General features: G+C 37.4%; 1 protein-coding gene and 1 long non-coding RNA gene across 4 annotated transcripts in view; one reads left to right on the top strand and one right to left on the bottom strand.

Moving 5' to 3' along the window:
- The window catches only part of LOC136359053 (uncharacterized), a 945,479-nt gene that overhangs the window by 201,980 nt on the left and 715,601 nt on the right, over window positions 1-27,898 (bottom strand). The window lies entirely within an intron of this gene.
- GOPC (golgi associated PDZ and coiled-coil motif containing) lies at window positions 523-26,579 on the top strand. Of its 2 annotated transcripts, XM_066315292.1 has the most exons (9): window positions 523-802; window positions 13,510-13,674; window positions 15,949-15,972; window positions 19,233-19,408; window positions 19,669-19,834; window positions 21,019-21,114; window positions 21,883-22,047; window positions 22,723-22,903; window positions 23,420-26,579. In XM_066315292.1, exons 1-9 carry the CDS (start codon window positions 536-538, stop codon window positions 23,536-23,538), a joined length of 1,359 nt encoding a protein of 452 aa, XP_066171389.1. In that variant the 5' UTR covers window positions 523-535; the 3' UTR covers window positions 23,539-26,579. The 2 variants fall into 2 exon arrangements, with proteins under 2 accessions (XP_066171389.1, XP_066171390.1); XM_066315293.1 differs by lacking the exon at window positions 15,949-15,972.

The following is a 27,898-nucleotide window of genomic DNA, read 5'->3' as shown; positions in this document are numbered from 1 at the left end:
CAGTATGTACATATTCTTTACTACGGGCCAATTTAGGAAAGGTCTGTATGGACTGTACGTCAACATAAAAATGGCCACGATTGCAATAATATGCCCGAGGATACACAATAATACGCTCCCAGTGGCCGGGCAGGGCGCAGGAGGGACGCGGGGACAGGGGAGGACACGGTGACAGGGGAGGACACGGGGACAGAGGAGAACACTGGGACAGGAGGAGGACACGGGACAGGGGAGGACACGGTGACAGAGGAGGACACGGTGACAGGGCAGGACGCGGGACAGTCCCGGCCCCTTCCCCTCACACCCAGCTCGGGCCGGCCGCAGCGCCCCCTGCCGGCGCGGGCGGGCCGCTCGCTGGCTCGGCGCTCGGCCGGCGCTGCCTGCCACACCGCCAGGCGGCCCCGCGCTGCCGCGCACGCGCGTCCCTGCGTGGCTGCCCCGGGAGCGCGGCCGGGAGCGGGGCCGGGGCCGCGTCCTGCGGGGCGGGAGCGGGAGCGGGAGCGGGCGGTGCCGGGGGACGGGAGCGGGCGGCAGCATGTCGGCGGCGGGCGGTGGTCCCTGCGATCCGGGCGCGGCCGGCTCGGCGGCGGGCGGCGGGGTGTCCATGTTCCGCTGGCTGGAGGTGCTGGAGAAGGAGTTCGACAAGGCGTTCGTGGACGTGGACCTGCTGCTGGGCGAGATCGACCCCGACCAGGCCGACATCACGTACGAGGGGCGGCAGAAGATGACGAGCCTGAGCTCGTGCTTCGCCCAGCTCTGCCACAAGGCTCAGACCGTGTCCCAGATCAACCACAAGCTGGAGGTGAGGGGCTGCCGCGGCGCGGGGGGAGCGGGGCCGCGTCCCCGGACGTGCCGGAGTGGCCGTGCCCCGCCCCGGGGGCAGCGGGGGCTCCCCGGGGTTATTCCTGATCCTTCCCTGCCCCGAAGGAGCTGAGGAAGGTTCGCCAGGCCCCGCGTTTTAGGATTCGGGCCTGGCCGCGGCCATCCTCCGTCTGGGTTTGATAATTACAACTCTGGCGTGGAGCGGTGCGTGCCAAAGGAGTTCTCAGTGATGTTGAAAGCAGGAATCTTGGGCAAGAGATGCTGCTGACTGGTCTTCTCTTTGAAGTGAGTCAGGACGAGAGAACAGAGCCTTAAGCTGTGCTGCGAGGGTTTAGGTTGGACGTTAGGAAAAAGTTCTTCCCAGAAGGGCTGGTTTGACGTTGGGATGTGCTGTCGAGGGCGGTGATGGAGTCGCCGTCCCTAGAGGTGTTTAAGGAAAGACTTAGTCTGGTTGCCGTGGTGGTGTTTGGTCACAGGTTGGATTTGATGATGCCAGAGTTCTTATCCAGCCTAATTGATTCCTAGATTCTGTGAATTTGGAAAAAACTTGTAAAACAAAGGGTAAAGACAAGATCAAGGTGCTTAGAGCTTGGAGTCAATAGTCAAAATGAGGATATTGTTCCTTCTTTTTTCTCCTCTTTTCCTTGTAAAGGAAACAGAAAAGTGGATTGGGGATGGACTTTGACAGGTCCTCTTGTTCCTTCACACTTCAGAGTGGATCAAATAGCTCTCTGCCAAGCTTTGTAACTGAAAATAATAGCAGGGGTCGCATATTCTGCGAGGAGAATAATAAGTGGCCTTTCTGTTGGAAGATTTTCTTCATGCCTGATACAGAGCTTCAGTCAGGCTGGGAGAAAAGCCAGAGCCAAGTTATCTGGTTCTGATGCTGCAGAGAGGCAGGACTGCAGGTCCTATGGCCTTTGGGAGAGTTGGAGTGCTCTGAAAGGAGGTTCTGGAGAACTTCATGGTCATTTTATATCTATCCAACCCGAATATCTTTGGTTTTGGTGTTAGGTATTTGTGCTGTCCTCTTGTCTTTTAATTACTATTAGAAGGCTTTTGATGTTCCTTCCTTAGTTACCTCCTTTTCCTTGGGCTAAAGCCTTCCATTTTCTTCATTGTCTCTTTTAGGTTGTACTTTTTAGATTTCTGTTGCTTGTTCTTTTAACTTGTAAGGGTATAGGAGTAAGAAGGGAAATTCTGAGACACCGTGAAAATATAGGCCTTGTAAGAGCTTCAATAGAGAGAATTCCCTTCTTTCAGTCCTTTGTGTTACACTTATAATGAGAAAAGAATTTTAGAGTCTTCAGGCAGTAATGTGCTCTTCTAAAGACGTTTCAGAAGGCGTGCCTTTCAGTAGGAAGTAAAGTAGATTGTCTTTGGTTTTAATCAGGTTTCTTCCTGGTATGAAGACATTGTTATGCAAAAGAACCTGTGGAATTTTACAGTGGAGCAGGGTTGTTCAGAGTAGAACAAAGATCTCGTTAAACTAGAAGTTTTTTTCATCTCACTCTATTTCACCAGAATGCTTATTGCAGTGATGTTTATGTTCCTCTGTGTTTATGTTGATATGCTGTCTTATATGTTTCAGTATTGGGGTGAGATACACACACACACACATACAGTACCAACCTAGAAACCTATAAAATAGGCTTCATGAAGTATGGGTATAGTAAAATGACATCTGTGAGTTTCTGGTAGATAATCAGAATTTATTGCATATTGCACAGGCATGGTGGGTTGTGTATGGGCCTGTAAACCAAGTGACTTTAAGAGAATGGATTTCTTGGAAAGGTTGTTTCAAGCTTAAATATTTTGAAAGGAAATTATGTAACTCAGATCCTGAAAGGTTTTTTTGTATCTAATTAAAATTATCAGGAGCACCTAAAAAAACTGAAGATCTCTGCCTAAATCTCTTAGAAGCTGAAGAGCAAAGGAGCCCAGTTAGTTATTAATAATTGGCAAGATTATTGTTTATATCTACACGCTTGTGGTAATTGTTTGATAAAATGATACTGATAATCTAGACTGAGTGCTTTGGAAGTGAATAAAAAATATCTTACTTCGCAAAGTATTTTTATTACTGTGAGTATTATTAGGCCTCATACATATAAAGGAGTTTTTATCTTTCGAATAGGCCTTTAGAAGACTCTAGTATTGCCTTGAAGGTTGTTAATTTTAGGACCTCATATTTATTGGAGTCAAAAACTTGAAATGAAACCTGCCATTTAAAATCTCCAAAAGATGGAGCTGCTCTGTTGAAAATAAGTGTCTTGGCTTCTTACGTGCACAGATTTCTGGTCAAAAGTCCCAGTGACCAACAGGAAAGAGTAAAATGGCATATTTTGCAAGAAATCACTGACATCAATACTGGCATTTAGGATGTGATTGGTGATTTTACTTCTTTTTTATAATATGAGTTACTGTATTTCCTGTAACTTTTAAGATTGCAATAATTTCTTAAGAACTCACCATTGTAACTTCATACTGCTTGTACATTTTAATACAAAGCTTTTGTCACAGTCACAAAAATGTCCTCTCTAATAGCTTACTTACGTACACTTATTCAAGACAATAAATTAGATCCATCTGGGGAAATATTAAAATGATTCAAATAAATCCTTTATTTGGATTAAAATAATACTTGGACTGAATCTAAGTCTGTCTATACTCCTGCAGCTGCATTTCCCTTACTGAATAAGCAATATTATTTCATAAAGGAAAACAACAAAAAGTTACCAATGTCATTCTGTTGTTTAAAGATACCTTTTCTTTAATAACCAAAATCATTGAGTCTTATTATAACATTGCAGGCAAGAATAAAGAGATGCAGTTCAGGCTTTATTCACTTTATCAGTTTCATACACATTCTCTGATTGGTACAATCACTTTTAAGAGGCACCGCTTGAGGTTTGGTGGATGGAAACTCCTGCTGTAGGAGTTCCCCAAAAAATTGTTGCCATCTTGCTGTATATCTACTGCTAGAGAGAGGAGTCTAGGTAAAATATTGTATGGAGGATGTTCCTGGATAGTGAAAGAAGTGTTCCAGGAAGACAGTAGTTTCCAAAGAGGCAGCTATCTGTTAGCAGTTCTGGGCCAGGTTATTTTTAGAAGGAGCCTGAAGGTATTTCAGATGCACAGGGGATATATGCAAATAAATTTATTTATGCTTAGGGTGGTGAAAGTTTATAAATCTACTAGTGTGCTAATAATCTTTACAGTCTTAAATTAAACTAATGATATGTTGGCGGGAGGATTTGTTTTCATAATTTTCCTGCTGGTCACAGTAGGACAGAGTTGAATTAAGTAGCTTGTCAAAGAGGAGAAAAAAGAAGGTGTTTGGTGATACAAGCCACTGTCTTTTCTGAGATCAGCCTCGTTTCATTATGAACAAATGGAGAAGTGTATCTTGTTAGTACGATAGCGAGGGTCTCAGTCTTTTAGAACTGATGACAGACATTTTTAAAGGTGATTATTTGTGTCTCTCTGTTGGAAAAGCATATAAATCAGCAGATGCAGGCTGGTGCTCAGTGTGTGAGGTTTTAGGAAATGTTTAACTGAGAAGCAGTTCATAGGTTTTGTTTTTCCTGTTTGACTGTCACTTGACTATGACATTGTCTAAATGTCGAGTTCAAAAAACAAAAATTGTGCATATCCTCAGTTTTGTAGAAACAGAAGAAGTAGGTCAATGTGCCAGTGAAAACTGAGCTTGACTTTAACTCTGGCACTTTGGCTGCCAATCTGATTCTGCAATTTTAAATGAACAAGCTGGAAAGGAATGTTTGGTGGAGCACACCCTGTATCTTGGCAGATGTGTTAAGCCTGTGTATATGCTAAAGCTAAGGAAACATGTATGTCTGAGTAGTTAAATGTAGTTTTATGTCTGTAATTAGGCTGGAATCAGCATGTTTAGAGGAACATGTTTCTATAAGCTGAACTCTTCTGTAAGTGTAGCCTGGTCAGTTAAAGCACATACAGAATGATGTGGGTAGTATGAAGATGTAATATATATAAAACCCCAACTGCAAACTGGAAAAGCTAAATGTAGGTGGCTTTATGTGTATGGTGACTTTCCATAAGCATACAAGTCCATCTTACGGGACACACTGCCGACATCCTGCTCTGTTGTTTGGCAGTGCTTTAATCAGGGTAGGACCATACACCTTCTTAGGAAGGTCTGTCTGGATTTTTTTTTTTGCCTTCCTCCTTTATTTTACAGTGAGAAATGAACTTGTTGAAGACCAAGATATATTTTTGTCCGTGTAAGGTATGTATATACATACACATAGAATATTTGCAATAGCTTATTTACTTTTTTCAAATGTCATTAATATTTCCAGTAGTTACTGAAGTATTATTTTATTTATTGGACTTTTAATACTTTTTCTCTTTCGAAATAGAAATCTGTTGGAACTAGATAGAGTATGGTTTTTTTTTTAAATATCAGTGGAGTGAAATTTGGTCCAGCTAATTTGATATCCTAAAATGTGAGCATTTTTCGCATATTCAGGAAATAAGAGATTTACATTCATTCTTCCAGTCAGCTTATATACTAAGTTGTTGTTAGTGTGATACACAGAATTTCTATCAGAATCATTATGCCCTTTTTAATTACAATTATGCCTCTACTTAATTAATATTTCTTGTATCCGAAGCCTGTATATTTCTATACAAATTTAACTAGCCTACTTAATTTTCAGTATCTCTGTGGTAAAGTGTTTTCTGTCTCATTTGTTGGGAGCTGCCAAAGAGAAAGTGATAGGAAACCAGTATATTATTTATATTTTTTAGGATTTTTTTCTGAGTTATGTTGCATAGGTAGTATGGATTTCAAAATAATGAGAATAATAAAACGATCTATATGACTTCTAAGAACAGATTTATGTCTTCCTGATAAGCAGCTAGAAGCATGAGCAACCTAAACAAAAATAGTCATTGTGAGGAAGTCAGAAATTTGTCCCTGTCAGCAAAGTGATTTAAAAGAAAAAGTTGTTCTTCTGTAAGTAAGTGTTAACAGAATAAAACAGTCAAGCACAAAGTAAAACGGTTGCAAGAAACAATAGCTGGTATTTTAATGTTAGAGGTGAAAGAGATCAGTCACAGGCGTAAAAATGTTGGTGGGCGTATTCATTTATGTAAATGGAAACCAAATTTTTAAGATGCTTTATTTAAGGTGTGGTATTATTTCTTATCCTTTAATTGCTGGGAGGAAAAGTGTGCAGATAATTAGATGTCCAGAATGGTTTTACGCAGAGAAGATAAAAATGTAGGAGTGTTGCTTTGCATCCTTTTAATTTGCTGACCCTGAATGTTCTGTCAGGACAAGAATAGAACCTGAGAAATGGAGCAACTCATTTGTTTTATGTCCTTTGTCTTCTGTATGGGACATAATAAAAGTGGATTAAATTGATTGATGATTCATTGGTGTCTTCAGTATAATACACTGCATTTTTTACTGAGACTACTTACATAGCTACACTGCCATACTGTTTATTTAGGGAATCATCAGTCATAAATTTTGTTGTTCATGTTCTTACTAGCCACATGATAAAAGACTGTTTTGTTAAATTTAGCATTAGCTCAAAATTGAAGTCCCAGAGGTCCTCTTTGGGGTCATAATAATAACAAAAGGTTTTACTGTAATCTAATAATCTGTCACTACAGTTTTCCAATAACATCTTGAAACATTTTCGTGTTTGACAAGTGGTAAGCACTGTGGGGAAATTGGGGGAGGGTTATCATAAAGAATATGGCTTCCAAGTGTGTCATCTATTCAGAGTCTCATTTTCTGCAGTGCTATCATGTTGTTGAGTTTTGTGGGAGTACCATGAGATTAAACAGGACTCTGCTCAGTTCCATGGTTTCTCATTCAAAGCAGTCCACTAAACTTAATAGGGTTGTGTGACAAATTGCAGCAAACGCTGCTTAGTAGAATGAAATAGTCAAGACTGAATAGAATGTTCTTGTCTTTTGGGGAGCTGTAGGCAGAGTGGTGAAGTGATACTGGTGAGGTAATGGAGACAATCCTTTCTTCAAGGAATTAGAGAAAGGTACTAATTAAGAGCTCTGGCTACTTCACATCAAGGGGCTGATGCAAAGTTAGGGGACCCCATGGAAACTTGGCAGTATGTGGGCTGTGCAGACCAGGCTCTGTTGTGTATCTGGAGTCTGAGTGTGTATCTGTGGGCTGTAGGAGCTGCAGCTGTCACGTTCTGAAAAATTGTTTTCTGTCCTGCACTTGTGTAATATTATGGGAACACTGAGGAGTAATGATTTCATTGTTTGTAAAGCATAATTAAAGATTTTCATTTTTTGCCTGCATTTGCCTTTAATTGATGTTCCTGTCTTTAAAAAAATGCCACCAGAATGAAATGGTAAGCAAATATGCTAGTGTCATACCTTGATATTTATACTTTTTTTGCACGTATGCTGGGACAGAAGGCGCAGAGTATTTGCAGCATTATAGTCTGATCTATTGTGTTTCATGGTCCTGGGTCCTCCAACCTTTAAATCAGAAGGTTAATAGTCCTGATCAGGAGTGAATGTTGAAATACATAAACGCGTATGTGGGTAAACTTTATGGAGTCTTGTATAAATTACATACGGACATGCCACTGAGGAAATAAAAGTACCTCATAAACTTGATTTGTCTGTGAATTTTGGTTTGATCCCATAGCAAGATACATAAGGACCTGTCCTTTAAAATTAGCTATTAAATATATATATGTACACCAGAGGTGTTCTATGATAGTAGAATCAATGGAGCTTGGAAGCCTTGTGATTTGTGGGGAATGGAAGTGTTGAGTCAAGTCATTAAGACCTTCTGATTCAGGCAGTTCCTATTCCGTTGCATGATCTGGGAGTTTGCACATCACAAACTTTCCTTTGCCTTTTCATCCCTGCATATTTTTTTTGGTTAGTTGGCTGGACAGGAAACAGCAGCTCAGTCTTTAGCTCAGAATCGAACGTGTGCTGCCTGTGCACCAGCCAGGCTGTCGGCTTCTGTCACTGTGTGGATTAAACTAATTAGCTAAAGATCTGACTCTTCCCACTTCTCCCTCTGAAAAGGCTCTTACCTGTCATTCTACTAGCAGTCATTTAGTGTAAAAGTTGAATGTTGTAGGAACTTCTATGATACACACCTTTACCCTTTTAATAGATTCATTTGTATCTTGAGAATTAATTCAGTTCAAATCAACAGGGAATGAAGGTGAAATAGGGAGAAATGTAGACATACAGATAAAAAGATGGCACTAGATAGCCTTGTTCAGGTAACTAAAAAAATCTGAAATTAATTTCTAGCTTCTGGCAATCAGAGATTATCTGGTGAAAAAAATAATCTTTAGAAAGACAGTTTTCAGACCTTTATCAGTTTAGAAGGCTTGGCATAAGAATGAATTAGGTGTACCCTAAAGGCCTGAAATTAAACAAAAACTAAAGGCATTTGATGAGTGCTTGGCTAATGACTTTTAGTCACTTGAGGCTGGTAATGGATACTTTTGTATGAATCTAGCTTCTCTTTGATGAAAAATTTGGGTTTTCTACTATGTTTGAATTATGTTTAGACTTTTTTTTGAGCTAGAAATTCATATACTGAGAAGTGCATTCATTACACTTGGAGGTAATTCAGGTCTTCCTCTCATTTTTGTTTGGCGTGGTGAGTAATACCACTGTCTTGCCCTAGTAATATGCAGGCCTGTAATCCAGCTTCCTAACTCATCTTGGCCCCACTTTGTGTGCTTGTGTCTGGGCAATGGGTAAGTGAAATATCTTTTATATCTATTTACTCAAATGAAACACTCATCTTTATTGCAGAAATTACTGCAGTGATAGCTCAGAAAATGAAAAAAGATTTGTCCAAAGCTAAACCCATTGTCGTTACTTTATCTAATGATGCCGTCTCTCAGTTTGCCCCTCACCCCCCTGCAACTGCTTTCCCTATCAGTGGTGGAGGTTGTTTCCTGTCACCATGGTATGTAAGTCACCATCATCCCACTTTCTGAAGTTTCTCAGTTTCTGTGTGTTGTTCCCTCATGCTTTAGATCTTCAGAGGTTGCAGTATTGCCATCTTCTAGTGCCTCATTCAAGCAGTGATGCTTCTGAGCAGTCATACGTAACTTGTGGTTTTAGCATCTGTCTGCTTCCTGTTGTGCACTTCTATGCAAAAGTACCTCTGTATTTGTACTTCTTTGTTACATTTGTTAATTCTTCCTTTGATGTATTTACATTGTAAGTTGTTCAGGGCAAGGTCTACATTCTTGTTCTTTACAGTGTATAAACTTAGTAGAAGAACTTTGGGTATGTCTCTGAGATCTAATAGAAATAAATTATTTTTGATTAGTTATTCTAACTGCTCTGTTAGAAGAACTAATAGTCACTTTCCTGTGGAAAATGTACAAATGAGAGTCCAGACCATCATATGAAAAATATTATAATAATTAATTGGGACAGGCCTAAATGCTAATATTTTCTTCTAAGACTCCTGATGAAAACCACTAGTTAAGATTTTAAGAACTCCATGACTATAAATGCAATTAACCCCAGCATTTACGATGGCATTTATGTTGTTGCCAGGTTAAAATACATACATATTCAGTATAAGATAATTGTAACAAAGTCACTTTTTTGATCTGCTTGAACAGGAAATAAGAACTGTTGATTAAAAATAGGACATCGTCTGGGCTCGTTTGCCTAGAAATTTTTTATTTTTTTAAATTTTTGACATGTTCTGTGGGAGAAATATTAATTGCTTAATGCCATTATTTCTTTTCTTTTATCTCCTATGGGAATAAAAAGAGTAGGTTATAAATCCTTGAGTTATTTTAGTTGAATCTGGCATTTGATTTTCATAGCTGTAAGACCTTTGAGAAATGCAAAATACCAGATAAATGGCAAAAATGTGTCCCAAAATTGACTAAATGTTTAGTTAGCCTTTCTAAACCATTTTTCTGGTATCATCTGGATGTTATATTGTGTGGAAGATTAATGCTGAATTTTACTATTTGGTGAATTTGACCAAGATCTCCAGTTTACTGGAATTGTGCACTTTTATTTAGAATTTAGAAATAGCCTGTGGCAATAATCTGAAGCAGCAGCTTCATGTCCTGCCTGCTTTATTCATGTGTGGTTAGGAGTAGGTTTTCATGATTAAATGCTGCTTCCATGACCACAGTCTGGTCATGCTGTTTGCTGTTTGTTGGCTGGGGCAGAGGCAAAACGAGGGAGCAGGGACAAACTTAAGGTGTAACCTTGCAATGTGGTGCTTGCTGGTGGTTGGTAATTGCTGATCTGCACGGTGGTATTCTGCCCAGAAGGGTTGGCTGAATCAGCAGGTTACAGTTAAGAGGAGTGAACACACTACCTTCTCTTCAACCTCTACCCCTCATTGTTCCCCGTTCAAAGTTTCTGTTCTGGTTTTGTTGTTTGGTGGCTCTTCCTGAACTCACCTAACCATGAAGCTCAGTGGTCTCCTGTGGGTGAATGTTTTGTAACTTCTGCCCCCAGCTGACTTCTCTGCAAATTCTAGGGTAGTTGCAGGTGACCACTAAAATACATGACATCTCTTTGACAGTCTTATTGGAGAGTACATCCAAATTAAAGGATTAGTACAGTTGCTTGTGCAGCATTAGATTATCCTTACATTTATCCTATTATGTTTATAGAAATTGAAATATAATATTATCTGGGACCAGCTTTTCCTGCAGAGCCCTGCCTCATGCAGTGAATGGTGCTCTGGGAAGGAATAGCCTTACTGATAGTCCTTGTTTGTGCTCATGATTTCATCTGCTGTCTCTGCCCCATCCCTGGTTTTCATTGAGTAGCTTCCAAAATTGAAGATAGAGAGGTTGCATTTCCAACAGTCTTTTCATGTGTTTTCTTTTTAACAAATTGGGAGAATTTGGATAAAAAAACAGTGCTAGTAGGAGTAATACAAAGGAAAATTAAGTGAGCTGGCCAAGCTGAGAATGGCAGGACTTCTGTGAAGTAATGTAAAGATTTGTCAGCCTTCATAGAAGTAGGTCACAGGATATGAAAGCAGCTTGCTGTGTTTGCATTTTGTGTGACTCTTGTGCCTGCATCTGTTCCTGGGGATGGATATATGACATTTCATAATGTGCAAACAGATTAATTCCATGATATATGCTCTTACCATTTCTCATTTTGTCTTTTTTTTTTTTTTTTTTTTTTTTAAATTTTGTGCTCTTTATTTATCCAGGCCTTACAGTACCTGAAGGGAGGTGAGAAGGAGGATGGGAGAGGGACTTTTTACAAGAGCATGTAGTGACAGAGCGAGGGGGAGTGGTTTCAAACTGGGTATGTTTAGGTTAGATAATAGGAAAAAATTCTTTATTGTGAGTGTGGTGATGCACTGGAACAGGTTGTCTGGAATGCCCCATTTCTGGAAGTGTTCAAGGCCACGTTGTGAAGCAACCTGGTCTTGTGCAAGGTGTCCCTGTCCAAAGCAGGAGGATTGGAACCAGGTCTTTAAGATCCCTCTCAACCCAGGCCATTCTCAACCCATGTGATTCAATGATTCTGTGATTAAAGCAGCAGGATATGAATTTGAATGTTAGGTTACATGCAGAGAACTATTTTTAATTTTTATTATGCATTTGACAAGTTTTTTTTGTACTCTTGAGGCATCATTCACTCTGCAAAGCTGGTGGCCATCATTCTGGCTGCTTTGTTATTTGCACAGGGAAATAAACTTGTTTTTTCTTCCCACCAGAACTGTGATTGCCCTTCTCTGTTAGGTGACGCTGGACAATATTAAATTGGTCTAATTTAGCTGTTCTGCCACTTTGCCATTCTACAGGTCTTTTGAATTAGAGTAGATGAGAAAGCATGTGTATGTGTATAAAAAAGCAATAAAAGTCAGCATGTTAGCTGTTAGAAAGGAGCATGACAGTAGTGGTCTTATTTTTTCAAAAGTAGGCTTAATATATTCAGTATGTAAAAATAACAGAATATTGTTATTTTGTGAAATTGTGACTGAGTCAAATGGTGCCTTCATTATTAAGGTCTTTGTTATCTGCTCTGTACTGTATCATCAGCCTTTATACTGGTGATATTTTCATTTGCTGTGTTGGTTCAGGTGTGTGTCTGCTTTTCTTAGAGGACAGGTAAACCACAGCAGAGAGACTTTAACTGTGGCTGGTCACTGGGGACAACAATGCAGCTTTGTAAGCAGCTAATTTCTCTGAAATTATTTGGCTTTATAGTATTTTAAGTATCATCTTACTGTAAAAGGCAATTTCTGTTTTAGAGTTCAGCAAGGGATTGCAAATTTTTCAAGCGTTTTTGTTTTGTTTTGTTTTGTTTTTTTGCTATTCTGGCAGTTGGAAGGTGAAAATGCATGCAGCTCCATTTCTTTGGCAAAAAGTAAGTGCTGGCCTGATCTGCTGAGGCTCTGCCTCAAGGGCCAGGGGGAGGTAGTTCTGCTCTGTTCAGTCCCAGAGATGTGTGACTAAAGGGCATAAGCAAGAGGCAGGAAGGGAGATTTTTCTTCTTGGCAGCCACATGCTGGAGGTTGGCTTGATCCATCTCATCAGTTGTGCTCTGGGTGCTCTGAATCACCTCTGGAAGTACCTGCTTATCTCTGAATTACTGTGGGAGCTTGAGGAGGCTGTTTGTCTAATTTATATACCTAAAGTTAGACCCGGTAGATCCTCCCCACTGATAATCAAATCCTTCCTGCCTTTTTTTCATTAACAGATGCAGATGTTTTATACCGAGTTGCCTTGCAAGTTGAGTTTCACTGTAAATTTGAATGTTAGTATAATGTTGTTAAAATACCTAAAATGCTATGCTTTAATACGAAAGGGCATTTTTAAAGAATTAGTCACCTTTTCATTTTGGTCTTTAGTTCCAAATCTTTTGGATGCAAAAACATTCTCTGGGAATTTACCTAAAAACCCCCTGCAATCATATGCTGTGGGGTTTTTTGGTAAATCATAGCTTTAAAGCTTATCTAAATATAGCTTATCTTATAAAATGCTAGGTGAAATTGGATAACAAGTAACTTTGTAAACACGTTAGTATTTGTTCTTTCATTACAGATTTCTGCTCTGTAACATAAACCCTACATGTAAACTGTTTTTAAAATGTTAATAACTACTTCTCATTTTCTACCATAGGCATTTTAGAGGCATTTCATGGCTTCTGGTTTGCCCAACTAATTTGATATATATCAGTTAAACTGTTGAAAATGGACCAGCTGTAAATAGGATTACTTGACTTTGGCATTGGATAAATAACTGTCATTGCTTTGAGCAATTTTTTTTGGTAAGATTTAATAATTTTACCATTTAAAATTGGGTTTATATTGTTATGGGTGTAAATTCTACATAGTTTTAATGCCATTGCCTTGTTTTGGAGAGGACATCAGCAGCACATGGTATTGTCTGCAAGAGGGAAAGCTCAGCTGTTGTTACTCTTGGCAGTATGGTCGTTTGATGCTGGTTCTTTGGCTATATGAGTTTTGTGCAAGTTGGGGAGAAGATCCTGCAAATGATCCGGTTTTAAAGCTGGGCTACAGAGGAATGAGTGACAGCAGGTATTCTTAACCTGCATTCCACCATGTACAGCATCCATGTACCAGCAAATGCTGTTATGTGTCACAGTTCTGTGACCCCATTTAATCCTTGCTCTCATTATATCTTGGATTGGTGGATTATATCTTCACAGGCACAGCTGGTTGATCTGAAGTCTGAACTGACAGAAACACAGGCAGAGAAAGCAGTGTTGGAGAAGGAAGTGCACGATCAGCTTTTGCAGCTCCACGCTGTTCAGCTTCAGCTACATGCCAAGACTGGTCAGAATGTTGACTCTGGGGCTATTAAGGCAAAGCTGGTGAGTATGGCAGCTTGAGTGTTTGATTATATTATTCTTCTCTCTCTCCTGGCTGAAGTTCTTCCTTGGAAGGTGTGAATAAACAAATTACAAATATTCATGTTAAAAGTATTAACTTTTTTGCTTTTAAATAACATTTATAGTTGGTTGTTAGAAACCATTAAAAACAAGGTGAATAATACCAGAATAAAAAATAAGGATTTAAGAAGGTTTTTTTTTAAAATAAACTATTTTTAGTGGTTTCTAAAAGTAAAATATGTTTTTTGGTTTAGAAAGCTTTTCTGAAGACTGAATTTGCAAAAGACTATATCTTTTATGCAAAAGATAATAGAAGAAGACTTTAGTAGAAGCACTCCGTAAACTACATATTTTTTAAAACTCAGACCTTGACAAAGCCCATCTAAAGTTAACAACAATTAATCTGTGCAGTTAGTTGGCATTGACTGATAGCCCAAGCACAGACTGCCTTGTTACAAGCCACACCACAGATTCAGGCTCTAATACCATGACTTTCTAAATTAAAAATGTAGAGTAGTGTTGTATACATGTGGTTTCTAACCATTGGTGTGAATCAAAGTCTATCTCTGACTTCCTAAAATTCCTTCACAGTTTGGTTGCAGATACCTACTCCCAACATACGTGGAACATTAGGGTAATCTCTTTTGCTATTTTGTCTCATTAATTAACGTACAGTAAAACACAGCAGTAGACTACAAGTATTAAAGGATGTCTAGGCTAATCACTGAACAACAGGAGTAACACAAATTCTTTGTGTTTCCAATTCAAAAGCTGTAATTGATTAGAACTGTCTTCCTAGGGCTACGTAGTTGTATATTCAGTATAAGAGCAGCATTTTCTGGATTGTCCACACATAATTTATGCTGTACTGAATTATGGCTACAGTAGGGTGAAGTTTATTTAGAGCTCCAAATAATTCTCATGGCTTTTAAATAAATTAGTTAAATATCATCAGCATTTTTTAAGTATTAAGCTGCAGGTTTACATGTAGAAGATTTTTTAAGTTAACACATTACTGTGAGTGATTTTGATCCCCAAATTTTCTTAGATTTACTTCTAACACAGAGACTAATACTTTTAAGCTTTTTGTTTCTCATTACCTTGTTATAAATGGTTTCTAAAGGTATATTAAATTTCTATGCTATTGATAGCAGTCTTTTTCCCACAGGTGACAATAAATACGTTTTACATACATTGGTTCAGGTTTATCTGTGTTGAGACTGAACATTATTAACACCTTAGACTGATATTCTCTGCTTAATTTCCTTTCGTTTTTCCTTTTTATAAATATGAGGACTAGTGTTTTGAGTTTGTTTTACTTCGCCTTTGGGGAATTCATAGTTTTAATGGAGAGAAACTCAACTTTAAACTCTTTGGATAAAGAAGGCTATGAAAGTTTGCAAAGCAGAGCAAACAAAGCTGAGGCCACTTAAATGACAATAAAATGGGACCTCTGATGTTTGGGTAAATGAAATTGTTGTGCTGACCTTCTGGCAGTCATAAGGTCTCTGAGGACAAAGAAGACCTGTGTCAATACAATGTGCAATGGGGAAATAAAGCTCTACTGACTGACTTCCTGCTTTCTTGTGGGACAGACACTCTTATTTTGTATGTAGACTCTTTAGACTCCTAGCATAAATGTATGCTCTGTAAAACCATACATAGTGGTGACCTGGGACATTTTAAAATGTTTAGATTGCTAAGCCATTGATAATTGTGTAGTTTAGGTCAGATCTGTTTTTAGGAGTTGGGAATCTTCTTAGTGCAATCGTAATAACTCCGTGAGAGTATGAAGTTGCCTAGTTGGATTTTTTTTTCATTCTTGCACTTGCTGCCTTTTCTGATACTTCTGTCCTTTGTGTCCCTCTTACAACTCATATTATGTTGTTCTTTCTGAAAGGAAAAAATGTATTACTTGTATAATTTTATATTACAGAATGGATTTTCTGTGATTCTTTCATGTATATTGTGTATCTTGCTATTCTTTATAGAGATTCTTGGTATGTTAGGAGAAGGTATTGTTTTAAATACTATACTAAAGTTAGGTTTTTAATAAGATTTTTAATAATTTTCACTACAAAATACCTAAGTTATTGCTAAATAGAATTGTTGCAGTGTACTTGTTCTTTATGCCATCTAATGAAATACAGTCTGCTGGTGAAGTCCTTTTGGAGTAAGTAATTTATGTTTTTGCATTTTCTTGAAGTTCCTATTACTTGTTTCTCTAATTATGGAACTCTTTTCTTCTGTCTTAAGTCTGTCCTTTCTGTGGATGAAATGGTAAGTATGTTGATTGCCAATTTTTTTTTTTATATTTAAGCAGTGCTTTTGTTTTGTGCAACAACTTATATATATGTTGGCCTCAGAAACTGGCAAAACAGATCTGGCTTGTTCCTTCTTCCCAACAGTTGGCAAGTTGTTCTGTAAAGAATTTCCTTTGCATTTTAGTTTTTCTTTTCTAGATCTAGTGTCCTCTTTCCTAATTCTCTATGTGTTCTGTTTATTATTCCTACAGCTAGTTTGGAGTGGTATCTGGCAACTTGATGTTCTGAAAGATTGTTCTGGCAGTAGCTCAAAAAATGTTAAGGTGTTGTACAATTACTAAAGCTTAAACACTGTAAAGATCTATGAGTGTAATATGAAGTATTCTGCATGTTGTATTTTTTAGAAATCCTGTCAACCTTACCTTTTTTCCTCTTATTTTTTTCATGGACATGATTTAATATGGTTTACTGGCTGGTGTAACAGTCAAAAGCATATGAATTCAACAGTACATAGATATAAAGAAAAAGTGAAGCAAACTTGACTTTTATCTTTTCACAGTGATACAGTTGAAAGGTTTTTAAAAAGCTTTTCTACTTTTATTATGTTACATGCTTCATTATAATTACTCAGTATTTGGTTTTGTGAAGAGCCACAGGCTAGCTGTTAACTGTAAGCTTTAGTCTTCAACCTTGCTGTAACTTTTTTTTTTTAATATTACCAACAGAAAATACATTTTCTGTTACCAGAACCTATGCCATACTGTCAGCACTAGAAAGCATGAAACTTCTGTAACTTAACTTCCTTGATTTCTTTAAACATTTTTCAGACTTTTGTCAAATCATTCAAAACAGGACATGCTCTTTCAGGACATCTTCAGAGATTCTGTATTGCAAAGCTTTTAATTTTTTTTTCTTTCTTTTTTTTTTTAATATGTGGTGATTAGTTGGAGACAGTCCATACTGTCCATATTGCTGGAGACATTCTGGGTGTAATTTTGCACCTGTGTCACAAAAGAGCAGTCATAATAATAGAGAAAATAGGAAGAAAACCATTTTGTGGGATTGCATTTGCCTTGTATTTTAGCTGTAACTTTCAAAATGCATGGCTAAAAGTGATCCTGAGTAGAAACGTAACATTTGGCTTCCTGCATGAAATTTGCTGTTGTAATCAAAAATCTTTGATCACTTCAGCAATTCAGTTTTTTGAGGGAGGTTGGAATATGCCTATCTTAAATTCTAGTCTTTGTCTTTTTATATTTGTCAAATAAAAGATGTTCTAAAAATGGACAAACAAGGGGCCTATATTACTATTTAGATCAGCTTAATGCAATATTGATAATAGGAACAGAGCAAACAGGAACACTGTGTTTGTATACAGACTTTGTGTAGCTACTGTAAAACAGGTGTTAAGTCTGAATTGTGACCTTTCTTACTCCTCGAGTGTGTAGCAGAGACAAAGCAGCATGGTGGCACTCTTGAGTTCTTGTAATATGAAAATAGTCCAACACCAAAATAATAATAGAAAAACATGTATAATCTTAGAAACTCCTGTTCTTGAAATGTAGATTAGTCATAATTCTTGGCTTAGGAGTGATCCTGCAGTTCAGAAAGAGTTTGCTGCAGAGTCATTCTCACAAGACAGCCCCAACTCAAAGGGCAGAGACCAGAAGTGGCTTTGTGTGACATGTTTTCTAACATGCCTATGGAGCCAAACTTGATCTGAAGGTGGGTCATCATGGGAATTGCAGGAAGAGAAATGCCAGTGATTTCAAGCAATCTTTGAGCTCCTTCTCTTGAGCACTGTGCTGGGCAATTCTTGACCAACATGTACATAGGTGTGTACTCTCTTTTTCTAAACTGATTAAAGTATTTAACAGATGAGGGAGGCAGCAGAGTCTATCAAATTCAGAGTTGACTTTCTGGCAAAGTCAGTAAATGCCTCTGTATATCTGTTGTGAAAATAACTCCATTTGGAAGGACCAACGTTGTGTAATTTCTCAAATGTGATAATATTGACCGTATTAATGGTTTGATATCCAGGCTTGGAATAGTGAATGGCATATGCACAGTTTGATAACAGATTTGTCTTGCCAGTTCTGTAAAATTTTGTCTCTGTCCTGTTGCTTCTTCAGTAGCACTTTCTGGTTTTGTTTGTTTAACATTGTAATTGGCAGAGGTAGAGAGAATAGGTTTTTGGGTACTCCAGATGTTTTCAAAAATGTGTTATGGTGAACTTAATTTTTATTGCTGTTTCACTTGGCAGCCATTTTTAAAATGAAACAGTATTAGACCTTGTGTCTTTACTGTTTCCCTGGTTTGTGGTGGGAGTTTTCCTCCGCTTTGTAAAAGGGATGCAGAGCAAGATATAAAAGATACAAGTTATCAAGCACGCTCTCCTTAAAGTAGGTTTTGTAGATTAGCAATCTAATTCCTTTTGCACCACTATCCTGGTATTAGAAAAGGTAATCATCGTGCAGTTTCTGTACACTTGGGATGGAGTAATGAGGAACCAATTTATATTTCCATAATTCCTTTTTCAGGGAGAGAAGCACAGGGAGATAGCATGCTTAAAGTGTAGTTTTAGTGTGGGCTTTAATTTTGTTTTGTTTGGTCATTGTTTGTTGTTGTTTGTTTTTTTTTAATTTTGCACTAATTTTCTTTTAGTTTTGTCAGGGTGGGCATCTTCATGTGTAGAATCCTTGGCTTTATTTATGTGGTCTTCAGACTCTAATCTGGAAATGTCTCTGGCTGGACATTTCTTGGTTGTTTGCATGAAAATCATTGTCATTTTAAGGACATACGGACTTACATTTCTGTGTTACCACGATCATAATAATAGTTAAAGAATTTAGTTAAATTGAAATATTTAGTAGCTTCATAGATACTCTGTAATTTTAAAAATAGTATTGCTTAACTTTGAATCTCCTATTTGCAAGACAAGAAAATGTAAGGATGATATTCAGGCTATTTAAATTTTGCCGCCTTTGTGTAGGTTAGTATGCAAACCACTAGCTGTAGTGCCAGACTCTCTGCTTTCCTTTTTTTTTAAATTTCTTTTCCTGCATGCGTGTCTTGTACACAGGAAAATAATTTCAGATTGTGTATGCAGAAACAGTAAGTGTTCTTTCATTATTAACTTGGATAAAAGCTTTTTAACTTTTTTGTTTTATTTTTTTGTTTTTGTTTTTTGTTTTGTTGTTTTTTTTTTTGTTTTGTTTTTTTGTTTTTTTGTTTTTGTTTTTTGTTTTTTTTTTTTTTTTTTTTGTCATTGTAAAGGAGAGAGAACTTGAAGCTAACAAGAAGGAAAAAGTGAAAGAAGCTCAGCTGGAAGCTGAGGTGAAGTTGCTGAGGAAGGAGAATGAAGCCCTCCGTAGACACATAGCTGTGCTTCAGGCTGAGGTTTATGGAGCAAGATTAGCAGCCAAGTATTTAGATAAGGAGCTGGCTGGAAGGTATGTGAAGTCAATCCATGTCCCCTAGCATAAGATGTTTGCTGTTGTTGTTTCCTTCCTTTGCATCCCCAGAGGCAGGTTCAAGGTTAAGACTGGGTAGGAAAAGCCTCACTTTTCCAGTTAATTAACAAAAGGAAGAACAAAAATCCCCAGGGTTCTTGCTCCGGTTGCTGTGTGATCATGTGCTGTAGCCACATGAGGTGTATGAGCCCTACAGTGCATTGCTTTTTCATTGTTCTCTTCTCTTTGTCACTATGTAGGGTCCAGCAGATTCAGTTACTGGGCCGGGATATGAAGGGACCTGCTCATGACAAGCTGTGGAATCAGCTGGAAGCAGAAATACACCTTCACCGCCACAAAACTGTTATTAGAGCTTGTCGGGGTCGCAATGATCTCAAACGACCAATGCAAGCACCACCAGGACATGTAAGTTGAAAAGATGAGCCATTCCTCCATGATTGCCAGACATGAGTTACTTCTTCATCTCTGTGATTGTTTTCGCTTCAGTGTTGTGGGTTATTTCAAATGTCACTTGTAAATAATGTTGTTCTTTTGTATGCTGAAGGGCAGTTTCATGCTGAATAGCATATCCCTCTAAATGACCACGGAAAATTATATAAATACAAATTTAACAGCAGAATTTTATAACCTAGGTTTCACAAGGTGGATCTAACTTATTGATAAAAACCCAAGAATAATGTTTGTAGTATTAGATTGAACTGAAATTGATTTTAATTTCTTTTCTTGAAAGGCTAGATAAATTGACACTTTGTAAAATAATTATTTGTAGGTTTTTTTTTTTTTTTCCTCCTGAATGTACTATTTAAAGCGAAACCTTTAAACAGCAATTCACTGTGGGTATCTTTGGTAGAACACACCCAACTTGGCACAGCCCTGTTAATCACCCCAGTGTTCAGTACATAAACCCAGACATTTTCAACGAAGTGCTTTACTTTGACCTGTTCTAAATGCCTTAGTTGGTCAGATGGATCTTCCTGCTTATTTTGCTAATTGCATATAAAACATAGATGGACAAATACATGTATTTGTGATTTTAAAGGTATGTGTAACGGCGTCAGTGACTTAACAAAAGGAAAAAACAAACCTTGATTTATTTAGTCTCTCTTAGATTTATGTTCAATGGCTTTTGGTGTGGTTTATTTTTATTACAGTAAAAATAAACGCAAGCAAGCAACCTCTTGGGAGTATATTACATCATCTTCTGTCATTTGGTTACTTTTAAGATGAGTTTACATCATACAGCATTTCAACAGTGATCAGCACTTCATGTAGTCCCTTAGTGTTTTTAATATGTGGCTGATTTCCTTCTTTTGAAGTTAAGTTCTGTGTTGTGCATTAATCAGCAGTGAAGTAATTTAAATAATTATTCTCGTAAGGAGTGCATAATGAGGAATCTTTCCTGATTTCATTCCCTTTCTGTCAAGGGACACTCTTAAGTTTGTCCTGCCTGGAGCTAGTCTAAAACTCTGTTGCTCATGACACTGCCTGTATATAATTAAAAAAAAAAAATCAAACTGCTGAAATGCATCAGGTTTTGGGTCACACATTTATGTTTGTGCTATGTTTTGGTTTTTTTTTTATCAAACTAGGATCCTGATGCCTTAAAGAAGAGTCAAGGTGTTGGTCCAATCAGAAAAGTTTTGCTAGTTAAAGAAGACCATGAAGGACTAGGAATTTCAATCACAGTAAATATTTGCATTTATTTTCTATGACACAGAAGCAGAAATTCAAGTTTGTATTTCTAATTCTGTAAAATACATGGGTCAGTAAATGTGTGGTTAGAATAAATGAAAAAAGCATACACAAATCCATAACTATGGTCATCAAACATAAAGACTCATTTTGATAGATTAGGAAATAGATAATTGCTACTTTATGTTAAAGTTAGGATTTTGACTTCTGTGTAGGGTATAGACACTTTAGCAGATTAGCCAGTTGTCATTCCAGGTGTAAGTATTTAGAAGAGCAGAGACAATCTGAGACCTGGCTTCAAAAGCTTAGATGTTGTGACTATAACTTTTTTTAAAATATCTGTATTGGCATCTCTCACCTAACAAAAGCTGTGTAAACTTTTTGCAACAAATTTGGAAATTTTTGACTATTATACTTCTAGTCTAAATATGAATACTGTTTCTTGCAAGTTAGTATGGTGCCTGATACGCTTTTTTTTTGGTGAGGTTTTCAGCTTTTCATTGGTTTGTATATGATTTTATAGTTTTATTTGTATTGAGAATTGTGTGCTTTGAGTACAGATTCAAAATTTTCCATTCTTCTGTAGAGAGAAGAATTAAGGGAAGCAGCTCACGCATTCTTAAACATTCCTTGTTTGAAGAATGATTTCTAATTTTCTAAGATAGAAGTTGAAATAAGTACTTTAGGAACTATTATCTGAATGCCAATTTTATATTAAAAGGCATCCCAGTTAATTATAATTTGCCTTTTTTTTTTAATAGGGTGGGAAGGAGCATGGTGTTCCAATACTGATCTCTGAAATTCATCCTGGGCAGCCTGCTGATCGATGTGGTGGACTCCATGTTGGTGATGCTATTCTGGCAGTAAATGGAGTTAATCTAAGAGATGCCAAGCATAAAGAAGCTGTAACTATTCTTTCCCAACAGGTCAGTTTGGACCTGTTATCCATAGGCACATTTAGGTGCTTCCTGCATTCTGCCCATTGAATTACATTGAATTTTAATATTTCCTGTTAAGGACAGTGTAATGCTAAGCGACAGTGATTCTCAAGGCTCTATCACCTTACACTTAATCCTCTTATGTTTTGCAATTTAAGGACAAAAAAATGCTGGGTCAGTAGTGGTTCAGTTAAACATGTATTGACTAATCATTATGCAGTTAGGCTGATGAAAACCAATTTACTACACTGTCCTACAGAAATAACTATTTAGTGACATGTGCTTTACTCTTACGACTGAACAGCTCCAGCCAAACAATGTTTCTCATATGCTTTGTGGTCTAGAATCTTCTTCCTGGTTTACTTCTCATTTTCAGACAGTTAACAGGTATGCTTCATTTATCAGAAAACTTCCTCTTTATCACTGTTTGAAATGTACTGGCATACAAGAAATATGGGTAGTTTTGGTAAAGCTTAGCTATAGAACTGTTCTACTTTAGTCAGTAAGAACTTAACTCAGATATCTATCCAAAATATTCAACACAACTGTAAATGTGTTTGCAAGAGTAAAATGTATTTGTTTTAGTAGCCTAGCTCATCTTGGTAATCCTGCTGGGTAGCTATGCAGTAGTAAGTAGATTTGTGTTTTTTGGCTGCATTTTAGAGAGGTGAAATCGAATTTGAAGTAGTATACGTTGCTCCAGAGGTTGATTCGGATGATGAAAACGTGGAATATGAGGATGAGAGTGGACACCGTTACCGTTTATATCTTGATGAATTGGAAGAAGGTGCAAATTCAAGTTCTAATAGGAAAGATGCAAATGTGGATGTCAAACCCTCACAAGGTAAACCTTCTAAAATGTGTTACATGCAGTTCAATTCTGAAGTCTCAATATGCAGACCAATTTCTGGAAAATACACTTTTCATATTCACGGTAAAATTAATCTGCTGTCAATTCAATTAACCTACTAATAGACTGTCACTTCATCTAGTTGGTCCCTTACTGTTTGGCCTGGTTTACTTAGAAACAACTGAATTAACTAAATTAACTGATGAACTTTTTTCATGGTCATCTTTTCCCAAAGGTTGAAATTCAGATTTATTCTTACCTTTTCCTACCTCTGACTAAGAGTCGTTAATTCCCCTTCACACTTCATGTTGGTGTTTTTTAGATACATTTTTTAAATCAGAAAAGCAAAGAAACAGTTCCTATTTTCCTGCCATACTGTGTTCTAAAACCTGTCCGCTTTTATTTTAGTGGTCATTTCAGCAAACATTCCAGCTTTTGAAACAAGGATCACTGATCTGTTCTTCCCAAGATTGCTTCTTTCCTTAAATCAAATTTCTTTTTAACTTGCAGTGTTTGATAAGAAGCCAAGTATTGATGGACATGAAAATGGAGACCTGGGGAATTCAGTTGAAGCTTCTTTAGAAGATACTGCTCCCAAATTAGCCCGTTCAGCTGAGTCTTTATCCTAAAAACAAACAAACAACAGCAACAGCAAAAACCTGGACAGATCCCATCTTTGGGAACAACTGATATTCAATATTGACTGCTTAAAGTTGCATATTCTAGTGTAGGTTGTAAAAGGATGATTAATTGTCAAAAGGAACTGTATTACTGTTGCCTGGAAAAAAGGCGGTTACCTCAGGGCTTCATTGTGAGCAATTCTAAATGTGGAAAACTGTCTTTTGCGTGACACGCAGTAGTTATTGAACATAGAGCATGTGAAATGAATTTCTAATAATAAGAGGGTAGTCCCACCAAAGCATGGGATTTTTAAAGTGGATAACCTCAGTACATTCCACTTTTAATCTCATTGATGTCCCTAAGGAAGGCAGAATAATGTGTGACCAGCCTAATTTTGACCCTTGGATGTTTTAAAGGGACAACTGTTGCTCAGTTTGGTGTGAAACATGCTTTAACCCAAGACGGATTGGGGGGACACTAGTTCCATTGCATCCATGTGTTTTGTATTCAGGATTTCTGAACTGTAACTTTAAAAAACACTTTTTTTTTTTTTCTCAGAATAGTAAGGATGAGAGTTTTTATTTGAGCAAAGACTATCAAAACCCATGTAAGCAGTGGAGTGCTTGCTAATCATGATTGTCCAACCCATGGTAATTTTATGAGTGGGGTTTTTGGATTTGTTGTTTCTATTTAAATTCACCACCATTTGTTCCATGTGAAACATGTTCCAAAAGTAGTTAAACAGAGTAGTATGGGGTTTTAAAAGTGAATTTAGTTGAAAAATTACTCACAATTAATGTGAGCCCTTTGGTATTTTTTTCTGAGTATCATCAGTTTAGTGGGGTTTTTTTGGATGGATACGGTTACTGCTAATGCAGAGTTGTTTGAGTTGGTCATTGTTAGCTGTTAGCTTGACCTTATGAAATGATGAGTGCTTTTGATGGGTACTGAACATACTCATTTCACATTAAAATAATCCTTAAAGAAGTAGAAATTGAGTGCACAGTACTTTACAGGAGGTTCTCAGAATGATATGGTGCCTGGCCCTACCTGTGTTATGTTATGGTAGTCTATTAACCTATAATTGTCTTACTGTTGAAACAAAATGTTACTCCCTTTGTGAGAGCAGTGTATCTTGAAATAGTATTTTATTGGTGTGGATCTAAAGGCCCTTGGCATGGCTGCAGATGGTGGGTTGCGTTTAGGATGGTGTCTGGAGCAGTTTCTTGTGCTCCATTTGTAGCTCTCTTGGTGAAGTGCAGCACACTCCACAGACAAGCTCTACATTGTCTTCGCACTTACTGTTTGAGCATGCAGTGCCATCTTTCCTGTTCCTGCTCTGCAGGCTGTTGAGCTGTAACGTAAAATGGTCTTGTATATTGAAAGAGGAACTAATGTGAAAAGACATCTTTGGAAGTGTTAACTGTGGAGGGTATAAATACGTAAGAAAAAATCTCAAAGGCCTTTAGAGTAACATCAATTAATCTTATGTTCTAAGTTGTGATGTAGAACACAGTTACCTTGTCTCTCCTAGGAGCACTATATATATATGTTTATAGAAAAAGCCTAAAAATGTATATACTTTATTCAAAGATTTTGCTATTTATAAATCCCTTAACTCCGCTATTTACACGATCATTTTGTGTGTGCGTGTGTGCGTGTGCATGAGTTCCACTTACTCAGTGGAGTAACATTATTTGGTTCATTTTTTATAGTAGTGTATGTCGTACAGCATACTGTTCAAGGTTTTTAAAATAGTCGAGGCTGTACAGTTCTCACCGAACAGAAATGAGTATTTAAAAATAAAGCTGTGTGAAGAAGAAACAGGTCCCCAGGCATGTTTCTTTTTCTGAAGCTTCAGAAACTTGAGGACACATTGGCTGTGTGTTAGCAGATGAATCCACTGCCAGAACTTTTGCATCCAGATTTGTGTTTTTCCCGGAGCTACTCATGCAGAGTGCACTCTAAAACTGTCTGTGGCCTGGAACACTCAATGTCCTCTCTGCCAGGAAGGGACAGTTCAAAGCTAAGTTGTGGTCATCTTGTCTTTGAAAATCATTACTGTGTGCAATCTTCCTGCAGTTCTTAGAAATAAGACTTGTACAACTAGTCTTGTAACTTTTTAAAAAGACATTCAATTTTCCTGTACAGTTTCCCTTTATTTGAGGGAAAGGTGAAATTTTTAATTTATTTTTTCTTCCTTACTTCATGGCACACTGTATTTTTTGTTCAATGCATTTGATCAGTTTTAGCCTGAAGTGGAAGAAGGTTTCTAGAGTTATTTTCCTAACATTCCTTGTCTGCCAGTTTCACATGATGCTTGTGCTCTCTCCTTCATCTGCTGGACCTTTTCTCTGCTCTTACCTTCTTCATTTTTATCTCTATATGAGATCAACGGAAGGACCAATTGCTGAGGAAAATGAATGGGACAAGACATATCAGGTAGCAGTAAATTATCACCAAATTTCCTTCCCAGCAGTTTTTATAATCTTTGTTTGGGAAGCTGTGGATGGATGGGAGGATTTTGCTCAGACACTACAGTCTGTCTCCACGTACACTGTACTTGTTACCAGCTGATTTAACATACTGGTTTATTTGCAATCATACTGAAATGCTTAGAGATTAATATTAAAACTGAGAAAAGTTTTGCAAGTTGAGATTTCCAGATTTAATGGACAAATGTGTATTCTCCCCTTTGTCAGTAACTGGAAGACTCAGTCCTGCTGATTCCCAGAGGCTGAGCGAGTTAGACTTGGAAGAATTTCTAAGGAAAGTCAGTGTTCAGACTTCATTTTTATTTTTTAAAGTGTAAAACAGTTTACTTGCGTGTGTATATATATTTTTACTTAAAAAATAAAATAATATTCTAAAGATAATTTTGCAATTCTTTTGGTATATAATTAATTCCTTTCCTATTAAAATCTTCAGTAAGACAATTGTATTTTAAGCTCATGGTGGACAGTGTTTGTTGGCATCTGGGACCAATGTTAATTAAAAGCATGTAAGATAAGGAAAGTGCTTTATGGCAATAAATTTAACTCTGATCAAAGGTTGTATGTAGTATTTTTCCTTTGTAGAAGTCTATTCTTGGCAGTGAAGAGGGTTTGTATCTGCCTCAATATATGTTAATCCACAGTTGTGTCAAACAAAATACAGATATTTATTGTATTTGTCCGAACATAATTACATCATGGGTTACTCTCATTTCTGTAGCAGATAGAACATTTTGCAAAACATGTATACACCTAGCTAAGCTGAATATAATATATTTTTATTAGCCTGTAAATAAATATACTCTTCTGCATTGCAGTGATTTCTGCACCTAATTCAGAGTTGTATTTTATTTTCTTCTCTTTTTATATATAAAAAAGACCCAACCCTGTGTGTGTTTTTTGTCTGTTAAGTGTGTAATCCACATTTTGCCAAAAAGCTAATATGGGGGAAACCAAAACAGCATAATGTGAAATTTGATTCTAATCTAGTCTTGGCTGGCAATAGTTAAGAGCAAAATCCATGTTTTGAAAGATGGTTACTGGACATGTCTCAAATTTCATTGAGATACATTTTCTGCTGAATGTTTTTCAGTTAAAAAATATTTGCAGTGTCTGACTGTATAATAATATCATAAATATTTTGAAGGCCTTGACTAGGAAGAGCTATAAAGACTTAGACCTGTCAAAGGGTTAAGTCACTTGGCTAAAATTGTGGAGACTGCCCTTTATCTCGCTTTTTTTGGTTAGTGTCTGTTTGTTTTCCATGCATTTTGAAATATTGGAAGTTTTCCACTGAAGTTACAAAATGCTTCCCTTTACATTACAACTTGTAGTCCTGATACTTAAGTCTTTTTGTTCAGACTCTGTTTTGTGTTTTAAATTGCATTTTAAAAGAAGTAATCTCTCACCTATACTTGAGTGATTATCTCACCCTAAACATGGAGCTCATCTGAATGAGCAGAGCTGAAGTGAAAGCCAATGGTGTGGTAACTGGTAGTAGTATAATTATGGTAGTGCTTAAGGATTTATTGGGAGTGTGTAAGCAGAGGGCAGAAAACTGTGAGCGTAGGAGCTGTCTCAATAGACAAGGCTGAGTCACGTTGGATGAAAAGATGTAGAATGTACAATTGGTGAGGGCTGAAACTGTTAACTATTTATTTTTTAGCTCTAAATTTTTTAGGAGGGTTTAGATATGGGTGACTCCACAGATGGAAGGAAGAGGGAAAGGAGAGAAATCTGGCTTGAGTTGTTGTAAAACAAACAGAGGAATAGAGGCAGCTGTGAATGATGATGATAGAAAGTGGAGGAGCAAAATTACTTTGTTATGTTACCTGAGGTCAAAAGAAGATTATTCAAATGTCTTGGTGTTACAGTG

This window comes from Sylvia atricapilla, chromosome 3 (assembly GCF_009819655.1).
Source record: "Sylvia atricapilla isolate bSylAtr1 chromosome 3, bSylAtr1.pri, whole genome shotgun sequence".
NCBI classification, from domain to species: Eukaryota; Metazoa; Chordata; class Aves; order Passeriformes; family Sylviidae; genus Sylvia; species Sylvia atricapilla.
The sequence above is the reverse complement of the archived record's forward strand: the minus strand, read 5'-3'. Positions and strand labels throughout refer to the sequence as shown.

Bases quoted from the DNA above. Each gene is read 5' to 3' on its own strand.
- GOPC (XM_066315292.1), top strand. From the start codon at position 536: ATGTCGGCGGCGGGCGGTGGTCCCTGCGATCCGGGCGCGGCCGGCTCG. The intron at 13,675-15,948 runs GTGAGTATGGCA...TTCTGTCTTAAG, and splicing joins GGGCTATTAAGGCAAAGCTG to TCTGTCCTTTCTGTGGATGA. The intron at 22,048-22,722 runs GTCAGTTTGGAC...GCTGCATTTTAG, and splicing joins TAACTATTCTTTCCCAACAG to AGAGGTGAAATCGAATTTGA.